A 23512-nucleotide genomic window follows, 5' to 3' on the forward strand; every position below is an offset into this window, starting at 1 on the left:
TTGTTCGTAACTGCAGTACAATACTACAAAGCCGTTTCAAACAGCTTTGCGTTTATCAACTTCAAAAGGCTTTTACAAACAGGTTTCTGAAAACCTGTTTAGGAAACCTTGTTACGGCACATTTTGGTAAATCGGCACATTTTGGTAAATTACCAAAATGTGCAGTTACCAAAATGTGCCGTCACATAAACAGTGACGGCACATTTTAGTAACTGCACATTTTGGTAATTTACCAAAATGTGCCGATAGTGCACCTATACCTGACGGAATCAACTGTTACCAAAATGTGCAATTAAAAGTGGATTTGCTTGCACATTTTGGACAATCTGCACATTTTGGTAACTGAACTAAAAACCCACGGATGGGCTTGAGATTTATAATACGGTCAAGGAGTGACATGGTCCTGCTGCAGCAGTAAAGACAGGCAAGACACTTATTTAGCTCACCCGAGCTGAAGGCTCGAGTAAGCTATTGCGATCGCTTTTCGTGCGGGTATGCTGTGTGACCTGCGTGCCAGGTGCGTGGGGCTGACAATTCAGTGAAGGAATTCCTCAGAAGGAATGGCAGAAGTACCACAGAATGTCATTAATTTGGCCGCATACTGGGACTGCGAAATACATGCGTGGGAGTTGCCTGCGAGGTGCTGCCGCTAAGGGCCTCCTACTGGCGTTCTGGGTGTACCTCTGCGGGCAATTCCCACGACTCACCCGGAAAAAGTTTTGATCATGCTGTAAACTTAGCTGCTGGTAAATCGGACTTGCGTGCGTACCTCCGGGCAAATACAGGCGAGATATGCGTTAGGTACTGTCAGGTGCGGACCAACTGCGGAGAGGTCTGGGTAGCAAATTTGCTTCCCCGCACGTCAAACTTTCCCAGATACGGTATGACAAGGCCTTGAGCATGTTCAGAATATGTTCCGAGTGAGTTGCGGGGGTACACGCAGAACAACAGTAGTAGGAGACCCTTACCGGCAGCACCTTGCAGACAACTCCAACGCAGGTACTTCGCAGTACCCGTAAGTCGCTCGTAACAGAAAACGGATCGGTTTCAAAGTTCTCACGCAGGTCAAACGGAATACACGCAAGTAGAAGGTAAGTAGCACGCGTCTAGCAAATAAGACACAAGTGCGAAACTCGTAAACATCTTTCCGGGCAAGCCTTGCGTGCGACTTGCGAAGAACAATTTTTACTACCCAGAGGTCCCCGCAGATGACCTGCAAGTAACAGTACCTAGCACGTATCTCACCCGTAGTCGCCCGGAGGTGCGCACGCTAATCCTTTTTTTTTTTTTTTTTTTTGCCCGTAACCATATTTTAAGGCCTTGTCACACCTTTCCGGGCAAGCTACGCGGGCTTGTTGCGTGTGAGGATTTTCCAGCATACCGGACAATTTCTGAGGGCGGACAAGGATTTGTGCGAGTTGTGCATATGTGTCTTACGTGCTCGATGCGTGCTACTCATGTGTTTCTTGCGGGTATTCTGTGTGACCTGCGTGCCAGGCGCGTGGGGGCTGACAACTCAGAAATTCATCTGAAGGAATGGCAGAAGTCCAACAGAAATGACAGAATATCTTGGCCGCGCTGACCACATACGAGGACTGCGAAGTACCTGCGTGGGAGTTGCCTGCGAGGTGCTGCTCAAAATTTGGCTGCGGGTAAATCGGACTTGCGTGCGCAGCTCTGGGCAACTACGGGCGAGATAATTTTCCTTCGTGCTGAGAAAACCTTACTCGCAACAAGCCCGCGTAGCTTGCCCGGAAATGTGTGACACGGCCTTTAGGTTGCCGAACTCATTCGTTGGGGACAAAAACCAACTGCACTTACAATTTGTTTTTGTGATGATTGTGGAGGAGCAGAAAGTTACCAAAATGTGCCGTCAATGTCCTGCACATTTTGGTAAACTTACCAAAATGTGCAGTTAATGTGCAGTTACCAAAATGTGCCGCAACATAGTTACGGCACATTTTGGTAACTGCACATTTTGGTAATTTACCAAAATGTGCCGTAACAAACCTGTTTGGAAAGCCACAAATTTGCGGCTTTCGAAAAGGCTTTCCGAAAGGGCTTTCAAAACAGCTTTGTGTTTATCAACTCGCAAAAATTCCTTGAAAGCTGTTTGGAAAACCTGTTTCTGCCGAGAAAAAGAGTTGATAAACGCACCCAAAGAGATTAATCATGAGGAATTTTGTAGAGCATGTCAGGACCCTGAAGTAGCATTGGGTGTTATCCATGCGAAAATCTGATTGTAATTTCTTTGGTACATAATGTATAAAAGAAACAGAAACTGATCAGTCGCCGCGACTCGTGCGACTCTACGTGCGCTCTCATCAAGAAAGCGACTCAAGGGCACCGTCTCCACACAAGTTGACAACTTATTTGCTTGAAAGTCGCCGCAACCTCTCCGAGACATCTTCTCAGTCGCCAAGACGTCTCCGGTAGGTTGCCAGTAGGTCTCCCAAAGGTCGCGGAGACATCTCGGAGGCGTCGCTGACAAAATCAGTCTCCACGAGTGGAGACCACGACTGAACCGCATATGGAGGTGTCTCCGAGACTATTAGCTGGAGACTGGAAGAAGTCTCCAAAAAAGTCGAGCTTTTTCGATTTCCTCACGACTCCTGGGAAATCAGGCAGCCATCAGGTCGTCTTCTGTACTTTCCAAGCCAATGTAAAATCGCTGACCACTAATTTGATTCTAGAATGTGGACGACAGGGATAGATGTGCTGTCTATGGCTGCAATAGTGGCCAAATATATACTGGCAGGTAAGAACCATTTTGATGTATTTTTAACCAGTCTTGTGACGAAGAGACGATCGAAATGCTAGTTGAGTACCTTGCATGGCCATGAAGAGGCCACAGTAGAACCTCGATTATCCGGCCACGTCGGGACTGGCGGGCCTCTGGATAGTCGATTTGGCCGGATAAGAGGGAAATGCTCAAATAAAGCACTTTCTAGCGTTTGCTAGGGGTATACACATATTGTGATTATCTACATGGCATTGCCATGTTTCATACTTTGTAGGCCCTATGATACGGAAATGAAACGAAATATAAGTAAAACATCCTTCTTTGTCTCTTCATGTATTGTTTGTTTGATTGATATTGACTGACAATGAGATTGATATGCGACTCGTTGAATACTGCTGCTGCTGCATTGCACTCTAACTGTTGTGCACTCAGTGCCAGTGACAAGAGCAGCACCAGTCTTTGACATCATCTCACGAACTGACTTAAAAGTTACAGTCCGCTGTGATGACTGGAATATTTTCCGTCGTGTGTTCGCACGATAATGGTTTAATGTGTGTTTGTTTTAAGTGAGATTGGGCACTGAAAAATACATGAAAACATTTTAAAAATGTCAGCCATTCGACGTCCCGATATCAGAGAATCCAGATATAATCGATGGCCGGATAATCGAGGTCCTACTGTAAATGGACCGTCCGGCGCCGGGCAGGATTAATCATGACAAGAACAGAGATGTGTGAGCGATAATCTTGGCATGAATGAAGCCGCCAAAGCTAATTGTAATTATCAAAACAAAATTTGATTATTGTATTGCTCTTGTCGAATTGTTTTTGCAAAAGGTTTGTACATCAAGAACAATGACAATTTTGTTACAAACAATGAATAAGCATAGGCCTAATGCTATAGCTCAGCAGAACAGAAAGAATCGTTTATATAACTTGTGTTTTCTTTTAGTTTGCTCTTCCCATGCACAAATACATCAATTAATGGGCCCACGTTACCAGTCTCAAGTTTCAAAGCTGCGCCGAACCCAGGAAATACAACCAGGCTTCTGAACCGACACAAGTTATTTCAAAATAACAATTAAAATAAGCATCTTTTTGCATATTTTAGTGCGTCTCTATAGGAAATTGCTAAAATGAAAAAGAATGGATGAGAAACACTATGAAATTTTGTGAAAATGTAAAAGTAGAGGGAAAAATAGAGAAATGTAAAGGAGATAGAGAGGCTGAACATGATAGTGGCTGAAGAAAAAAAAAATCGCCAATGGTGTGTGATGGAGTCAGGGTAGTATAAAAAGTGAAGAAAAAAAAAGAAAAGTAACTTAATTTGACAGAAAGAATGCATTATTAAAAGCATAACTGAACAGCTGAGCAGAGGTCTTTGATAAAAAGATGTAGGCCCTACACACAAAATATTATTGAAAAATCATAAATTGCCAAATGGGGATGAAAGTATGAATGAGAGACGACGAACTGAAACAAGATGTATTATATGTTACAAGATATGTTATCATTTGACGTTTGTATTACCTAAGTATTTTTTTTTTCTGGAAATGAAAATAAAACATAAAATGAATGAATGAACGAACTGAAAGTGAAATCTTCTCTAGATAGGCATACAGAAACGCTCATTCTTTCTGTGCTATCTCTTACTTTAAAAAAAAAAGACATGAATCTTAGTTCTCAACACGTACCCATCTCTTCCTCTATCCCATTTTCTCCCATAAGGCACTCAGCAATTTAAATCACAATCATGATAGTGTATATCAGAATTCATTGAAAAAGATAATTCCAAATAATCACTTACAATCAGCACTCATTCGAATGATTATAGTAGGGTTCTCTGGACATGTGTCTTAATGTTATTCCCTCCCTTTACCATGTTTACAAGGCTTTACACCTCAGTAGGGCCTACATGTATTCATTTATGTCACTTAATAAATAACATGCCACAAAAATATTTTTACTTGTTCTCTTCTATTCATTTTTTTGCCCCATACAACAATATGTTTTACTAATGAAAGCAATGATCACTGCGTATATCGTGCGAGGAAACTGACAGGTTACAAAGATGTATAGATTATACGTATGCATAACAGATTGTTGGCAATAAAAGTATTAGCTGGCAATTCCATAAATTTAGATTTTTAAAAACACTGATTCTTTGTGATAAGATAACAATAGGTTAAAAATATCCATTACATGTAGGCCTATTATTATAGCTTTTGCTACACGTTCGTCGTGCTTCTCGTCATGTTATAAAAAGAGTTCCGTTGGTCACCATTGCCATGTACATTAATGAAACAAAATTTGTTCTATTGTCTTATGTTCAAGAATGAAAAAGAGTATAAAAACGTAATGATAAATACGTTTAACAGCCCTGAGAATTCCACTGTCACTACACAAATTCACGGCATTGCGTGGCTTCCCGAATAACCGTTTGCCCCCTTTTCATTCCCATAGTCCTTTGCGCGAACAGCGCCACTCGTTAGCAGTACGTCTAGTTACAGTCCGTATGCATGTATGCATGCTGAAAATTTGTGACCACCATGTGCAACACTGCATGCATGCAGTACACTGACCTCTACTTACACGTAAACAGGTGTAGTACGCCATGGAGCCCAACGGCCACGACGGCGGCCATTTCAGGGAGCAAACCGTTGTAGCGCATACATGTAATACGTGACCCTATGAGGAGTGAATTCTGCCTCCCTTTCATGTTTGTGTCTCCGCCACGAAGTGGTGCCGGAGGCATTATGTTTTCGGGTTGTCCGTCGGTCCGTCCGTCCGTGCGTCCGACAGATGTAAATGCTAATATTTTAATACTGAAATTAAACTTTTTCTCCATAACTTGAAAATTACTCAATGCATAAACTTATAAAAGGTTCAAAAGATAAAAATCCTCAAATCCCAACATAACTGCACTCTTTGAAAATCCATTCATCCAATTATACTTTGCTCAAGGAAAGTGAACATCCAGCACGTTTGTGACAAATCTGTTATTTTAGTATTTTGCCAATTATGTGAAACTGTCATCACACATTGTTAAGAAATTGTATACTATAGGCCTATTAGGAGAACCATGCATTATGGCGGAGGCATACCAGTCACCATAGCGACATTTCTAGTTTCCATTTAAGGGGGAAAACAGCGGTATAGCTTTGTGTAAGACCCTTGAAATGCCATTTAGAAGCATTATTTCTACCTGAAAATTAAAAAAAAAAAAATACGAAAAAATGCACTAGAAGACACATACAGATGCCTTGGCAAAGTTATTATCCGGGAATGCTGGTATTATCCATAAACTGAAGTTTGTTTTTTTTTTTTTCATTCAATCCAATGTCTTATTCATGCTTTATAATACATCAGTAGTGTCACATTTAGATTATGGACTGCTTGCTTGGGTCAGTGCCAAGATTGTGTATTGATAGGATCTTTAAATACAAAAGAGGGCTCTTCGAACCGTCTTTCATTTAGACTTCCGCTTACACACTTCAAATATATTTGTTTTGAGAAAGAAAAATCACTGAAAATATATGATTTATACCTTTTTCATCTTGGATGTTTGATGTTTCAAACCTACGTGAATGAATATCCTACTGGTCTTTCTCTTTTATATAAGAAAGAATAGTCATGTTCATAATTACTCTACTCGTCAGAAAAACTTTTTCCATAGGGCCTATATCCATCTTACATGCACCATCTTTGCACAAAACACTGTTATTTATAGTGGTCCTAAGCTTTGGAACAATTTGCCAATTGATGTTAAATCTGCCCCAGCTTATCTGTATTCAAGCAAGGATTATTTAAAAAAAAAAAACACTTCACTGCATCTTATGTTGATTGATGATAATGTGACCTTGAATTAATGACCAATGTGTGTATTTACACGTACTTGTACCGTACAGTCAGACCATTATGTTATGTTACTCCCGCACGCACTGCGCACGGGGTCGCTTCGTGCGGCTGCGTGCAGGTTCGTGCGATCTCGCACGGGAGCGTATGGCTCCGTGCGCCCCTGTACGCACCCGTGCGTAGTCGTGCACCTCCGTGCGGATCTGCACGCCCCCGTGCAGATCCGCACGCCTGCGTGCGGATCCATACTCCCTCGCACGCTGTCGCACGGACCCGTGCGGGTCTGGCGCACGGTCCCGTGCGGGTCGGGCGCACGGACCCGTGCGGCTTTTGGGTGCGATTTCGCACGGCCCCGTGCCGCCAGTGCTTGGTTCCCGCATGATCCCATCTCACCTCCCTGGTTAACGCAGTGCTTACACGGTACGTGTGTATCAGGTGTATACCGCGTGCGAGTCCATGCGCCATTCCCCGGCCGACAGTTTCAGCGCAAGCGTGAAATGAGACGATTCCCGACAATACGAAAGGCTTGTTACTTGCGCCAAGGAGCTTCAAACCCTTGCTTGCTTATTGCCAGTCAGTCTGCAAGCCAAAAAACCCCGTCTAGAATATCCAAGTTCTCGCACGGGTGACCTCGAGTTGACCCCGCAGATCATGATCACTGAATTACGTTTTCACATGATTTTTTTTTTTTTAATTTGACAGGTTAAGGTTAAAACCTGAATGCAATATTGTTTAAATTTTCCAAGAGCGACATGAAAGGTCATCGACTTCGTGCATGGCTAATTCATTACCGATGTCCCGGAAATAATGGGTTCACATACTCGTCTAAAATTCCCCAAAGAGTCTTCTTTTTCATTGTAGGGCACTAACGAACGCATACCATGTAAAAGGAAAATTATTATCCAGCTATAAGATGATACCTAAGGTGTAACGTGATGATTTGATGGGTCAGCAGCGCGCGCCAGCAGAAATCATAAGGATATCATTCCTTTACTCGGCACGAAATCGCGAAAATATTGTACTGTCCCACATATAGAAATTGACGTGTTCCATGGAGGCCCTTTGTGTGTTATTAGAGCGACCCCAGCGTAACTGACATGGTCAATTATAAGCGTCTACTAGCTGTGATATACCTTGTTTGTGTCTGTCGGTGGGTATTATGAACAAGTAGCCTATTGCCTCTTGCTTGGCCTCTCTCTCTCTCTCTCTCTCTTCTCTCTCTCTCTCTCTCAACAAGTCATGAATTCACTTTACCCATCATGCCTAATCGAACTACGACATGATTGAGGTAACCGCGCCTTTTTATTCTCATAGTCAAAATCAAACTAATTCTTTACATAATTAAAAAAAAAAAAAAATCTTCATATAATTTTTCAAAATACTCAAAAGATGGCCTCAGTCAAAACTTTCTACAAAGATTGCATACGCCAATCTTTACGGCCTAAACAAGTTTTTTAGAGAGCTATTAGTTCACCCTGTGACGATGACTTCGATTGCGTTTTGAACTTGTACCGAACTACTTTCAACACAACTATTACCTTTATAGTTCGATTGATGAACTAGTCTTTTGAATTGATAACCGACATTCGTAATCGTAAGCATACAGTAACAAAATACTGTCAATAACAGTTGGAAAATGCAAATGCTATAATAATAGCGCGAAATACACGAGTAACGATCATCTTCATACATTCTAATTCCCAAGTGATGTCGCTTCGAAAATGACACATGGTTTGACTACTGCTTCAAGCAAAGAAAAGTAAAAGGAATGGGATATACTTCTAATGATAATATCACGCCGTACAAGGCATTCCACTGTATTTGGTAATGTCGGTTACGTTTTAGTGCGCTTTACGTACGGAAAATAAAAGGCAGATTGATGCTATTAAATGCTAACACAACGCATTCAAATGATTTTTTGAAATAGACCGTGTACAATGTAATGTTTTAGTATTCGGTTTGAAATTTTAAATTTGCGAGTCCTTTATAAAGTCATATGGGTTATTACATTATCAATTCAAGCAAAAATTACAGTACTTTAAGGATTCGGATTTGCTCAGAAGATTAACAATGCTATCTTTGGCAATAGTTTGCAACAGAGACAATCCGCTTCAATAGATATACAATGTAATTCTGTTTTCATAAATAGAAAGGAAAACGTAAATAAGTCAACTTTATAACTTCAATGAGCTTTCTCACCAACTGAACTTGATTTGATCTGCCGTGCATGATATCGCTGTGTGTTCTATTAATTCTATGATATTGTTTAATTTGATATTGTTTAATTGGCACACGTGTTTTTTTTTTATGCAGAATATTTCAGGTAAGTATAATTCATTGAAGCTAATAATGTTTGTACATATGACGTGTTCGTTGTTTTGTATTTTCATTTTTATAATATATCACGTGTCCATTATCTGATTATGACTACGAAAATATGACAACTGTTTAAATGCGGAGTATGTACTGGAACACTAATGTCTCCCACCAGTATAGACAAACTAATTTCTAGTCGTCTATCCCCGCTTGAAATGGAAATGAAATTACACACCAAAAAAAAAAAAAAAAAAAAAAGAAGAAAGGAAACGAAGTTCAATTTTCAGTAGATTTCAACTGTTTTGTTTAGTGCCTGATACATATAATGGGCAAAATTCTTTAGCGCATAAGCAATCACACAACTTTTGGGAATAAATGTATGTCTTAATGATTGTATCTTATGGAAGAAAACTCGTCTCCTTGCCTGAATTTTAGCTTCTTCTTTTTCAAGCTTGCGGGAAAGAAATAGTTGAACATCAATCGCAATCATAAAGAGAAGCCACATCCTTAAAAACAAACACAGGAGTACTGAGACGCACTACGAAATGCTTCCTTTTGTTGGGGGGGGGGGGGTTATTGATTATTCTGAAGGTTCATAGATCACACAATTCATATGGTTCGCTATTAGCTTAGGTTCGTTAAGAAAAAAAAATAAACAGATAAATGCGTTCCTTTTCCGGTGGTTCCTTTACCCGAAAGTAATCAAGCAATCACTTATTTCAGTATAAGATTTGTGAATACAAAACGATACGACGACGGCCTTTAAAGCATTAATTCCGAATATAATTGTAAATATGACTATCGGTCTATACTCAACTTCTCAAATGCAGAAAGATTGCAACTGTAAATGTGGTGTTCTGTAAAAAAAAAATAATAATAATAATAAACAAAAATAAAAATAGGTTTAAGCTACAAGTTAATGGTTCTTTATATGCTATGGTATCATAAAAGTGACCGAGAATAAGAAGCACTATAATTTCAAATTAATATGATACAATCATAATTATAAAAAAAAAAACAACATGAAGCTGTTAGGCCTATACATCAACATTTGCTTCTGATACGTATAGTATAAATTATGTGCAGCTTTGGCAAGCGCGATAAAAGCGATAGATAATGTGGACGCAACGCCTATAAGGGAAATGTGCCTAATATAGCGGGAATTCAGAATGTTACGGCTGTATACAGCTGCAGCAGAGCAGGCACGAAAGCAGTCGTTGATGCTCTGCAACATTACACCATGTGCATTATTAGAGGGTTTTTAGTACATGCAAAGAACACGATCTGAAAAGACGACTATCGTTAATTAACTTCATTAACTACCTCTATTGATGCTGTCTTTTGTATCCCCGCCTACAATGGGTTCTCAGGTTCTATTCACTCTAGTAGTCCATGGGCCAGGCCAGATATTGGTACCATCTGAGGTGGCAATACCTTTTTGGTGTCATTTTGTTTGTCGGGCATAGATATGCCTATCAAGCTATGATAGCATTTCCAAATGAGTAGCTTAGTCATAGTAAATTAATTTTAAACCAATTTGGTCTCGTTGTTATATCCCTCTACTTCTGAATCGAGACCAACCGCTATACAAAGAAGAGTACTGTCTTCTGTATGTTCACAGGTGTTCTGTTGTAAACGCGGTGCGCTTAGTCTTTATTCAAGGCAGCGAAGGGAATATCCAAGGGTTATGATATCCACGGCGCTTAGTCTAATATTCAAGACGGCGAAGGGAATATCCAAAGCTTATAAAACAGTGTATATCCCTTTATCTAAAAACAACAACAACAACAAAGCAATTATTTATCATTTTCCGCTGAAAACGCTACGGTGAAAACGCTAATACCATGCCAATGTCGCTTTATTTCCATTCAAACAATGAAATATTATGCAAAAACAATGTACCGGTACACTACAATACATTATAATTGATAATGTTGTAAATGAACAGAGTGATTTTTGTTTATAATTGATGTATTTGTTGAGAGGGTGGTATAAAAACAGTATAGATAATCCCTTTTATTAGGAACTTTAGATATGATAACGGTACATTGTTCTAGATAAAGACTAAGCGCATTGCACCGCGTGACAGCTGTGGACATCATAACCCTTTGGATATTCCCTTCGCTGCCTTGAATAAAGACTAAGCGCATCGCGTTTACAACAGAACACCTGTGGACATAGTACAGAAGGCAGTGCTCTTCTTCGTATAGCGGTTAGTTTCGATTCAGAAGTATAGGGATATAAAAACGAAACCAAATTGGTTAAAAATTCATTTATTATGACTAAGCTACTCATTTGGAAATGCTATCATAGCTTGATAAGCGTATCTATGTCCGACAAACAAAATGACACCAAAAAGGTTTTGCCACCTCGAGTGATACCAACAACCCATTTTTCGGGTCTTGGCCCATGGACTATAGGTACTTGCTAAACGCATGTCCTTTAGTTTCCACTGACAACAATATGGGAGGAGAATGGAAGCGATCAAGGCCCTCGCTAAAAGACGCTTGTTGTAATACGCATTGCGTGCCTTTCTTTCTTTCTTTCTTTCTACTGTTTCCTATTGTTTGTGAGTTACAAACTTGCGGCAACTAAGTCACCGCAGCCGACACACAACGCTTACCGACTCATTCATGCGGCGGCAGCGGCACGGACACAAACGCACTTCAGTTCACATTCGGGCTGCCGTATTGGTTAGAATAGTTAATGATAGACCTGTCCTGCGATTGGGTCATTTGCCATCTTACACATCCAAGCTATGCCGTATACGGTAGTGCGTGCGATTGAGCGTAAACGCCGTCGCTAAGCAGGACTGTTGTATTGTTTCGTCTATAGTGAAAGAAACAGGTTGTTAGCTTGAACATAGCCCGAACTTTAAGAGCGATTTTCTCCGTTATTTAGAAAATGGACTGACATCATAAGCGTAGATAATATTCGTTTCTATGATCCATAGGGATGTCCAAATGAGTTGTATTACATATCAGTGTAAAGCTTAGTGTCTGTAGAATTCACATATAGGCATAACTACGATCTCATTTTTTGCGACTTTTGACTCATTCCGACGGAGCGCATCACGTGTGTGGCGCTCCGACAAAATGAGTCATAAGTCGCACGGAGAGTTTTCCCGTAATGAGCCGCAAATGAAGGGGAAGCAGTGCTCGGGTCGAATTTTTTTTATACGGATTTTGATTCCTTGATGTTTTATCTGTTTGTACAGAAAATTTCAGCGTGTAAAAATGAGTACAAGTGTCCCAAATCACAGTTTTTCTGAGACAATTTTTTCGGTTACATTTTTTTCGAACGCTCGCCTTTGCGTTGCGTTTCGCACCTATTGTTCTTACCCGATTGAGACTCCACCTCCGTTTCTAGGGTGTATGCTAATGAGGCATTGCTCTTGACCCCATTGAAGACAAAACAAAGCATGGTGCGCGCGGCGGTCAAGCGGTGAGGGCTTTAGAATTACGCAATAATAGTGAGCTGACCAAGGCTATCGATTGCATGACCAGCGAGTTTCGTTTGATACATGCCCTCCATTTCATGAAGTGGTGATTGATGTGACGCTCAAATCGCGCTGAAAAAAATAATTCCAACGAACGATCACGCAGAATTTATAATACTTTATCTATGAGCTAATACAATGATCATAATAATCGAACTTGAAACCTCTGTATGCGAGTGTGTACTTTTACAACGGTTATTAATTGGCCTCATTAATGAATTCATTCAAATAATCATAACTTTCTTTCCCTGGTATGTGCCTTGCTCTTTAAAGTTCATCTCTGGAGATATAGTAGGGCCTTTAAGTTGTCAATTACATGTATTCTCGTTTTTATTAAGTCGACAATTCGTGTGATAATTCGCCAATTTTATGTAATGCATACTATTGTTTCCCTGGTTAATAAAACTTATTGCCCTATTTCTTATGATGGTTTGGGCCGCGACGGCATGGAGAGAAATTGGAAGATAAACATTATTAATGCCCAAATACAATGTAGGTCGTGTTCCCTTTTGAGGATATTCTGACTCTTGTCATCTGTGTATTTTTTTAGAGGTAGGACCTATCTGAGAAAGGGACAGAAAGCTGTGTCGCTACTCAAAAGTGTTCTTCTTCATTTTGTTTTGTTTTTTAATCAGAATGTTTGTAATGATAGCTGTTTGTCGTGTATTGCGTGTAGCTGACATGTGAGAGGTCAAGTCTGCAAAGAATTTGGCTAACAGCTTTGCGAAGTAGCAGCGCTAATTGCCCATTGAATTGCGTATTCTGAGGAATTTCAAATGAAAGAACTCGGACGACACTGTTCACGCCTTGTATCCGAGTAAACCCCGCATCAACGAGGCCTTAAACAATGAAAGGTAAACTTCCTGCTATCAAGGGGTGGATAAAGACGCAACCAGTATTCTTTCTTCGCCATTGATAGCAGAATCAGTGACTGAATGGAGCAACAGTGTTGGAGGATCGGCATTATGTCTGCTAATTTGTAAAAGAATTTTTCAGTCCCCTTTTGTCTTCAGAACCACAGTCAGGGACGCTAAGTTACTCTATCTCCTACAAGCTGTCGTTACTATCTTAAAACGTGAATTTTATGAAAGGTAAAAGTGATCGCGGAATCGGTTCTTCTGCGTGACACATGCAGGCTTTTATAATAGCATACGCAAGCTTAAATCGTTTACCTGTATAGAAAGGGCGGGGATACACACTTATCGCAATTATCCGGATTTGAGAGTAATACACTCTACTACTTTTCTTCATCTTTCCCTCAACAAAGACCATGGTAATTCAAAACAAACAAACAAACTAACTAACTAACAAACAAGCAGTTGCATTATATCAGAACGTACACAAATTTTTGTGTTTCATGTATGTATAGGTCATCTCTTGATGTACAGTACGCATTTGTTGTCGTTTTTACAGTGTTTCCTAATAAATGCCTATAGCGAAAACCCAACACAACTTTTATCAAGGAGGAAAGGGAACTTACATTTAAATATAACATAGTTTACAGAAATCAGACATGTAAATAAGGCAATCATATACATCCGCACGGCCGATTATAATCTCTTACTTTGATTATCAAACATGATCGCCGGCATTTACGTGCTTTTTTCTAATTTTTTGAACTTTGCCTCATTTTCTCTTTTTTTTAAAACAACTGCTCGAAACATTTAAAAATCGTAACACAGTCTGCTAACCCACAACATGATATTCCATTTGATTCGTCACTTATTGTTGGTCGGGTGACGCCAAATGTTGGAATCTCGAGCGATGATACACGGCATTTTGTTTGTTGGTTTTCGTCTCATCGCTCAAAAGAATTTTGACTACGATTACAGAGGTATCATCTACAAGACATAACTGATAGTTTACAGTAGTGATCATCAATTCAGTAAGGATTAGTCAAGTCATGAATTCACTTTACCCATCATGTCTTTTCGAACTACGACATTGTTTGGGTAACCGCGCCTTTTTGTTCTCATAGTTCAAACTAATTCTTGACATAATCAAAACAAGTAATCTTCTTTATATAATTTCTCAAAATACTCGAAAGATGGCCTAAGTCAAAACTTTCTACAAAGATTGCATACGGCAATCTTTACTAGCCTCAACAAGTTTTCTAGAGCTATCAGTTCCCCCTATGACGATGATTTCGATTTTGAATTTGCATCGAACTACTTTCAAAACAGCTATTACCTTTATATTTCGATTAATAAACCAGTCTTTTGAATTCATAACCAACATTCGTAATCGTAACCATACAGTAACATAATACTGCATGTCAATAAAAGTTGGAAAATGTAAATGCTATGTCAGTAGCGCAAAATAAATGAGTACCGATTATCTTCATACATTCTAATTCCTAAATGATGTCGCTACGAAAATGACGTATGGTTTGACGACTGCTTCTAGCAAATAAAAGTAAAAAGGAATGGGATATACTTCTAATGATAGTACCACGCCGTACAATGCATTTCACTGTATTTGGTAACGTTTGGTTACGTTTCTGTGCGCTTTACGTACGGAAAATAAAAGGCAGATTGATGCTATTAACATGCTTACACACAACGCATTCAAAATGTTTTTTGAAATACACCGTGTGCAATATAATATTTTAGTATACGTTTTGAAACTTTGAATTTGCGAGTCCTTTATAAAGTTATAAGCAGGGTTATTACATTATCAAGCAGAAATTTAAGTATTTAGGGATTAGGATTTGCGCAGACGACTAACAGTGCTATATATAGCGATCGTTCGCAACAGAGACAATCCTCTTCATTAGATATACAATGTAATTCTGTCTTCATGAATTGAAAGAGAAACGAAAAGAAGTCAACTTTTTAACTTCATGTAGCTTTCTCACCAATTGAACTTGATTTGATCCGCCATGCATGATATTGCTGTGTGTTCTATTAATTCTATTAAATTATCTAATCGGCGTGCTTGTTTTTTATGCAGAATATCACAAGTAAGTTTAATTCATTGAAGTTCATAATATTTGTACATATGGCGTGTTCGTAGTTTCGTATTTTCATTTTTATAATATATCATTTGTCCATTATCTGATTCTGACCACAAAAATATGGTGACTGTTTAAATGCGGAGCATGTACTGGAAAAATGTAATGTCTCCTGTCAGTATAGACAAACAAATTTCTAGTCTATCCCCGCTTTAAATGGAAATGAAAAAAAAAACAAGTTCGACTTTCAGTAGATTTCAACCGTTTTGTATAGTGCCTGATTCATGTAATGGGCACAATTCTTTAGCACATAAGCAATCACACAACTTTCGGGAATAGATGTATGTCTTAATGATTGTATCTCATGGAAGAAAACTCGTCTCCTTGCCTGAATTTTAGCTTCTTCCTGTTCAAGCTTGCGTGAAAGAAATAGTTGAACATCAATCGCAATCATTAAGAGAGGCACATCCTTAAAAATAAGCACAGGAGTACTGTTTTCTGTATGTTCCGTAGAGCTGTAAAATGCAGCTCTATGGTATGTTCACAGGTATTCTGTTGTAAACGCGGTGCGCTTAGTCTTTATTCTAGACGGCGAAGGGAATATCCAAAGCTTATGATACAGTGTATATCCTTTTATCTTAAAACAACAACAACAACAACCAAAAAAAAAAAAAAAAAAAGATTCCTCTTGATTTTACCGTATTTTGCAATTATCTATCATTTTCCGGCAAAAACGCTAGTGTGAAAACGCTAACACCACGCCGATGTCGCTTTATTTTCATCCAACAAAAAAGGATAATGCAAAAACAATGGACCGGTACACTACAATACATTATAATGAATAATATTGTAAATAAACAGAGTGATTTTTGTTTAAAATTGATTTATTTGTTTAGAGGGTAGTATAAAAATAGTATAGATAATCCCTTATATGAGGAACTTTAGAGATGATAACGGTACATTGGTCCAGATGAAGACTATATAAGCGCACCGCGTGACAGCTGTGGACATCATAACCCTTTGGATATTCCCTTCGCTGCCTTGAATAAAGACTAAGCGCATCGCGTTTACAACAGAACACCTGTGGACGTACGGATGACAGTGCTCTTCTTTTTATAGCGGTTAGTTTCGATTCAGAAGTATAGGGATATAAAAACGAGACCAAATTGGTTTAAAAAAAAAAAATTATGACTAAGCTACTCATCATTTGGAAATGCTATCATAGCTTGATAAGCATATCTCTGCCCGACAAACAAACTGACACCAAAAAGGTTTTGCCACCTCAGGTGGTACCAACAACCCATTTTTCGGGTCTTGGCCCATGGACTATAAATTGAAGTGTGTTCATGCTACATTTGAAGGGATAGCATATAGCGAAGGGAAAACAAACCTGAATGGCCATCTTCAGGAAGCTATTTTTTGTTGGCGATTATGAATTACTTAACTATGAAATTGAAATAAAAACATACAGAAAAACGACTGCAAAATCTTTGCATAATGTGCCATTATTTATAATCAAGTTTCCATTACTTTTCTTTTATGATACATTTCCTTCGATTAGTGCTCCTTTATTCTTTTGCATTACATTTCATCACTTTCCTTTCCGGCTATCCACTTCATTCCCGCCTACAAACGTATACAGATATTTTGCCCGTATATACAATCTCAAAAGATATTGCCATAACATAGATAGGCAAACCTGACCGGATGTAACATTACATTTCGATTGCTAAAGTGTGATCGGATTACCATCCATCAAAAAGAATTTAGAAGACCATCATATTTCTCCCCCCCCCCCCCCACCCTCTTTGATCTCTGTCCCTCTCTTTCCAGTTATCCAATTCTTTGATTGAATAATATCATTAGTGAAGATCACTTCTCGATGATGCTTTGCCTGTATTATATATATATATATTTATATATATACATATATATATATATATATATATATATATATATACAACAATATCTAATATATGTACATTCATCAAACAACATTTAGAAGACCAGCCTATTTTTCTCCCTCTCTCTTTCTCTCCCTTTCAATCTTTCTTCTCATCGCTATAGATTCCAGTGTTTCGCCTGAAGACCGGAAGACCTCATAAATGTTCTATCAAATATACAAATTCCACAAAACAATAGTCTTTCCGGTTAGTGATGAGTTTTCATCATAATAATATTATAACAAATAACTTCTGTCTTATCACTATGTGAAATCTTATTTCATGTGATTCGTAATGAGCAATACTTCTTGGCAGTAGAGTTTTAAGTCAATTATAACATTGTACATACAATTGGCAGCATTTAACCCCTACTGTTGAATCACAAATGTGCTCGTTGATCTCTTTTATTAAATCCCATGGAAACCTTAAGTCATATCTGTAGGCAGACATAATGGATAATTCCAGAAAGCAAACTTCTTATACAAAAAAAAAAAGAGAAGAAACTTCTGTGTGGATGGCAGGTACCGCAATAGCATGGATTTTTTCAGATTTAGTTATCAAAAGTTGTCAAAGAAAGCAAGAAAGATGCAATGATTTATTTGAATATTGAAAATCCCATCAGGCTCTTGTCAACATTATGAAAGGGATAATTGCTGAAACAAAACCGAGAAACTAACTCAAATGAAAGATTGGTCTGCGAAACTCAACTTCGATGTTGCTTGAAGTTTTTTTTTTTCTTTCTCTCATACCTATGAATGACAGTCTGATTATGTCATTTACAGGTCGTTCAAATAATCTACTTGGCCAACAAACCAAATAGAGGATATTCTGTATAACATTCATGCAACGCAAGAGCCGATGGTTATTGCCTTTATGGGGTCCTATATATTCATCATGGTGAAACACAGCCTAACATATGCGAATGTTTTACGCAAGAATACTTTGAATAGACCAGGTGGCCAGAGTATCAGGTTACATTGTACCTTATTGAATAGACAGGATGTTGATATAAAGACATTCCTGGACGCGCTCGTAGAAAAGTCGGGGATTATGAGCATAATAGAGAAGTTCAAAGGCCGATTACAGACGGTCTCCTTTTTTCTGCACCGGTCCATAGAATGCATTTGCCTTCGTAGAAAGCGCTCCAAATTTGTGAAGAGTGATTCAATTTTGTGAGAGATGGACCTGTGATAACCCATCGCTTCAATTGAACACTTTGTTTAGGAGCAAGGTATTTTGGGCAATAAAAGCATGAGATGTTCTTGTCTTATCTCATGTGTATCGATGAAATCAAATGTTTTCATGCTGCTATTGAAGTGGTTTATTCACTTATCGTGCCAGCGTAACATATATATATATATATATATATATATATATATATAAGGATATATATGCATTTAGGTAGGACTACATTTTTTCATTCCATTAGACTTCGCGCACTCATGCACATTGCAGCATTTTCATATTCATAAACGATTGCAGCAAATGCTCATTTCCTTTATACATTATGCCTATTGAATGAGATTAGTTCTTCATTTCTTTCTTGTCTTTTATCGGGGGATGACTGGTACTGTATAAACAATTAAACAAATATTGATTTACACTCATGACATAAGAGAAGAACAATTCAGTAAAATTAGCCGTCTGTTATGAGAGATTGAAGAATGCCAGGAGAAATGTTGTTTATTTCAACAAAGATATTGCCTTTTCCTTAATTTCTCAAGTGATGTAATAATTTTAGGCCTTCAAGCTTGTGTGGCTTGTGCTTGTCATACTTCTATGATCATGTCGGCTTCTTCTACAGCTGCTGGAGTATACGCGATGGCCAGCCTTTTTTTGTTGTTGCTAAATTGAATTAACTTCTGCGTCGAATTCGGGAATGGTCACCTGCGACCCTGTTTGAAAAGACGCTCTCTCACATGGAGACGAATTTGAATTGTCTACGGGCATTCTAATTTGAATACGTTTTTTTGAAGTGATAGGATATAGTGAGAGGAAACTGAGATTGAATTATGAACATATTCATGGCGCTATCTTTTTTTCTTTTATTTTGTCGACGAGTTTGAATTACATAACTGTAAAATTAGAAAACAAACGTACACACACACACACACACAGAAAAAAATGACTATGATATCTTCGCATAATGTTAAACCATTTTGAACACTCGAATATGCCATTTTCTCTTCCTTTGTAATACATTTGCCTCGATTCGTGCTCTTTCATTTTTATCTCATTGCATCACATTACTTTCCTTTCCAGCTATCCACTATGTCTTCTTTATTCTCATCATCTTCAATTAGTCGTCTAGATTGAATATCCTCATCGATGGTGGCGATCACTTATCCAAGATACTTTGCCCGTATTATTATGTATAATCTAATAAGATATCACCATAACACAGATTATAGGCAAACCTAGCCGTGTATAATATTTCATTTCGTTTGCAAAAGTGTGTTAAGATTACCATTCATCGAACAAAATTTAGAAGACCAGCCTATTTTATTTTTCTCTCTCTATCTCTCAATCTTTCTTCTTATCGCATAGACTCCGATGTTTCATAGGCAGACCGGAAAAGTGGTAGAGCTTATAAATGTTCCGTCAACTGACTTGAACATGTGTTTTATAAGATCATATAGTTGTAAGTGAATATATAATTATATATATATATATATATATATATATATATATATATATATATATATTCTCCACCCTTTCTCATGTCTCTCTCTCTCTCTCTCACGCACACACACGCACACACACACACACACACACATAGACAAAACAATAATCTATCCCGTTTGCTGATGACTTTTATCATCATATCACAGTACACTGTGTAAGATTTAATCTCACTTGATGTGTAGTGAACAATATCTCATCCCGACATTACGGTGTATATAGGGTTGAAAGTGAATCGTGATTGCACATAAACTTTGCAACATTAAACCCGACAGGAAACCTACAAATGCGCTCGTTGATCTTCTTTATTGATCCCATGGAAACCTAAGACATATAATTATGGTCGAAATCTGGAGGCAGTCATGATAGATAAATTCAAAAAGAAAACGTCTCTATACAAAAAAAAAAAAAAAAAAAAATAGATAAATAAATAAATAAATCGTGGATTTCACAGGTTTAGTCATCATTAGTTGTCAAAGATTGCGAGAAAGGTGCAATGATTTAATTGAATATTGAACATCCCATCAGGCTTTTGTCAACATTATAAAAATTGTTGAAACAAAACCGAGAAACCAACTCAAATGGAAGATTAGTTCGCGAAACTCAACTTCGATGTTGCTTGAAGTTGTTGTTTGTTTTTCTGTCATACTTATGAATGACAGCCTGCTTATAATATCGTTAAAAGAATCTATATACTTGACCAACGAACCAAATGGAGGATCCCTGTATAGCATTCATACAACGCAAGAGCCGATATTGCTACTACGGGGTCCTATATATTCATCATGGTGAAACACAGCCGAACATAATTACGCGCGTGTATTACGCAAGAATACTTTGAATAGACCAGGTGGCCAGAGTATCAGGTTACATTGTACCTCCATGAATAGTCAGAATGTTGATACAAAAACATCCCTGGACGCGCTCGTAGCCGCCATCTGAAAAGTCGGGGATTATGAGCATAATAGAGATGTTCAAAGGCCGATTACAGACAGCCAGTTTTTCTGCACCGGTCCATCGAATACATTATAATGAGGTGCTTCGTATGTATTATGTAACCTTTTTTACGGACCCCAATGATTTAATGGTTGTTGGGAATCGAATGTGCAAGTTCTCATGTGGTTGTTACCAACATTTATCATAGCATTTATACTTCGACAATGACATACGCTGCAATAAAGCGAGAAACAAGACATATGGCAGAAGTTTTTTGTTCTTTTCTATCTCTTTCTCTCGTACGCTTAGCATTCACGGGAAATTGTATATAAAAATTACGATGTTTGATATTTTGATGCTTGCAGCATTTTCAAAGAAACCTTGGGATAACTAGACCGGTGGTGTAATGTAAAACATTTTCTTGAATAAAGAAACGATTCAATCAATATCTATATATATTTGTGTATATGTATATAATATATATATATATATATATATATATATATATATATATATATTTCTTAATCTATGTATATGTATTTTGCCAAGATTACAAACCTATCGAGACGGAAACTGTTAATATACCGACCTATCCTGCAGCGACGATGTTTTTTTTTTTTTTTATCTCCTGCTTACGACAATGTGTAAGCTCTACATATATTTCTAAGCTTTCGGGGAATATCAGAAAGGACAAAGAATGTGTGTGTGTGTGTGTGTGTGTTTTTAAGAGAGGCAAAAATAGTAAAAATACTAATACACCATACTGATAATGTAACAATATGGAACATCTACAATGTACATTTATTATTACCTTTTGAGTGATCATCAACATCATCATCATCATCATCAACAAATGGTTCCCTTGATGTAATTATACAATAGCTTTTCTCTGTTGTTGTTAATTGTCATTATTACCATGATTATTTCTACACTGTTCAAGTTATCGAGTGATAAAGACACACATACAACCACACAATTTTTCTAATTTCTTTGCAAGGAGAGATACATGTACACACGGTGATGGTACTCCATATTCTTAGAAAGATTGCAAGTGATCTCTGCAATGTAGAAAATCGTCCATTTTTGGACAGGCATGAGTGTTTACATGTAATACGCAGTTGCACAGACTTGTAAGGGCTTTCATTGAACATTGTACAGTGTGTACATCGTATTGTCTTCTCGCGATCGCTTGCAGGCACACAGGCATGGGCACGGATCCACAGACATGGACACGCAGGCGCACACATAGTCATGAGCACACACTTACAAAGGGGATATTATTATTTACAATGCATGCACGCACGGCCTCCAATGGATTCGCACGCAGGATGCTAGTCCACTGCCTAGACTGCCTTCGTATACCGCCAATGAGGGCGTATGAGAGAGTGAAAAAAAGATAAGAGTCCCGTGTCGGGACTAGCAGGATGCTAGATTCGCACGGACTCGCACGGTAGCGTGCCAGCACCACGCACGGTACCGTGCCAACACCTCGCACGGTAGCGTGCCAGATGGTCCGCACTCGACGGTGGCACGCAGCCGCACGGAGGCGCACTGACTGGCACGCAGCCGCACGGAGGCGCACGAGGTCGCACGGGGTCGCACGGGGGCGTACAGAAGCGCACGCACCCGCACGAGACCGTATGAAATGGCACGGAGCCGCACGCACCCGTGCGAAACCGCACGCAGCCGCACGAAGCAGCCCCGTGCGCAGTGCGTGCGGGAGTAACATAACTTAATGGTCTGACTGTATGTCACTACTCTCTCCGTTTTTATTTCTTTTCTTCTCTTCCTTCCCCACCTCTCTTTTTGTTTCTCACCTCAACCTTTATTTTGAAATACATTGTATATCATTTTCACTCACCTGCATGTAATATTTATGGGACTTTGTCAAACTGTGCTTTTTCAAGGTCCCACACATCATTCCATGTAAACATCAACCTGCTTCTATGTTTGTTTGTTTTTTTTGATTATACAAAACAATGTACATGACCCCACCAGGGATTGGTGTCACATGTGAATGGTTTGTGAAAATAAATGGATTAAATTGAATTGAGCTGAATTTAATTTGATTTAGTTTAATTTCATTTAATTTGATTTAATTCGATTTAATTTAATTTAATTTGATTTAATTTAATTTAATTTAATTTGATTTAATTTAATTTAATTTAATTTAATTTAATTAAAAAATGCCCATGATTTTCGGATCTGTAGTCCCTCTGAAGCGCCCTCTCTCTCCTTTGCCCCTGTTCTTTTGGCCTTATACCACACCTTTGTGGGGGGGGGGGGGGGACGTGTCCCCCTGAAATTTTTCCGGGGATCATCCATCTTGAATTTAAAACTTAGTATTCTTATTTTTCATTTCGTTTTTATGCCTCCACCACGAAGTGTTACCGGAGGCATTATGTTTTCGGGTTGTCTGTCCGTCCGCCCGTCCTTCCTTGGTCCGGAATAAAGTTCGTGGACAGCGTTAAACTAAAAAAGAAGTTTGAGCTATCCTAATGAAACTTGGTATGTATTATGTATGACTGGGCGAAGTTGTGCCTATCAATCTTTGGTTGCACATGCTCAAGCTCAAAGGTCAAGGTC

At 38.6% G+C, this 23512-nt stretch overlaps 1 protein-coding gene across 1 annotated transcript in view; it reads right to left on the reverse strand.

The window, feature by feature from the left end:
* The window catches only part of LOC140243472 (receptor-type tyrosine-protein phosphatase T-like), a 93401-nt gene extending 90871 nt beyond the window's left edge, over positions 1-2530 (reverse strand). The window contains exon 1 of the mRNA XM_072323175.1: positions 2314-2530. Within this exon, the coding sequence (XP_072179276.1) occupies positions 2314-2530 (217 nt within the window). The remainder of the gene's footprint in view (positions 1-2313) is intronic.
* Between the last annotated feature and the right edge of the window lie 20982 nt (positions 2531-23512).

Source organism: Diadema setosum, chromosome 1 (assembly GCF_964275005.1).
Source record: "Diadema setosum chromosome 1, eeDiaSeto1, whole genome shotgun sequence".
In the NCBI taxonomy this organism is placed as follows: domain Eukaryota; kingdom Metazoa; phylum Echinodermata; class Echinoidea; order Diadematoida; family Diadematidae; genus Diadema; species Diadema setosum.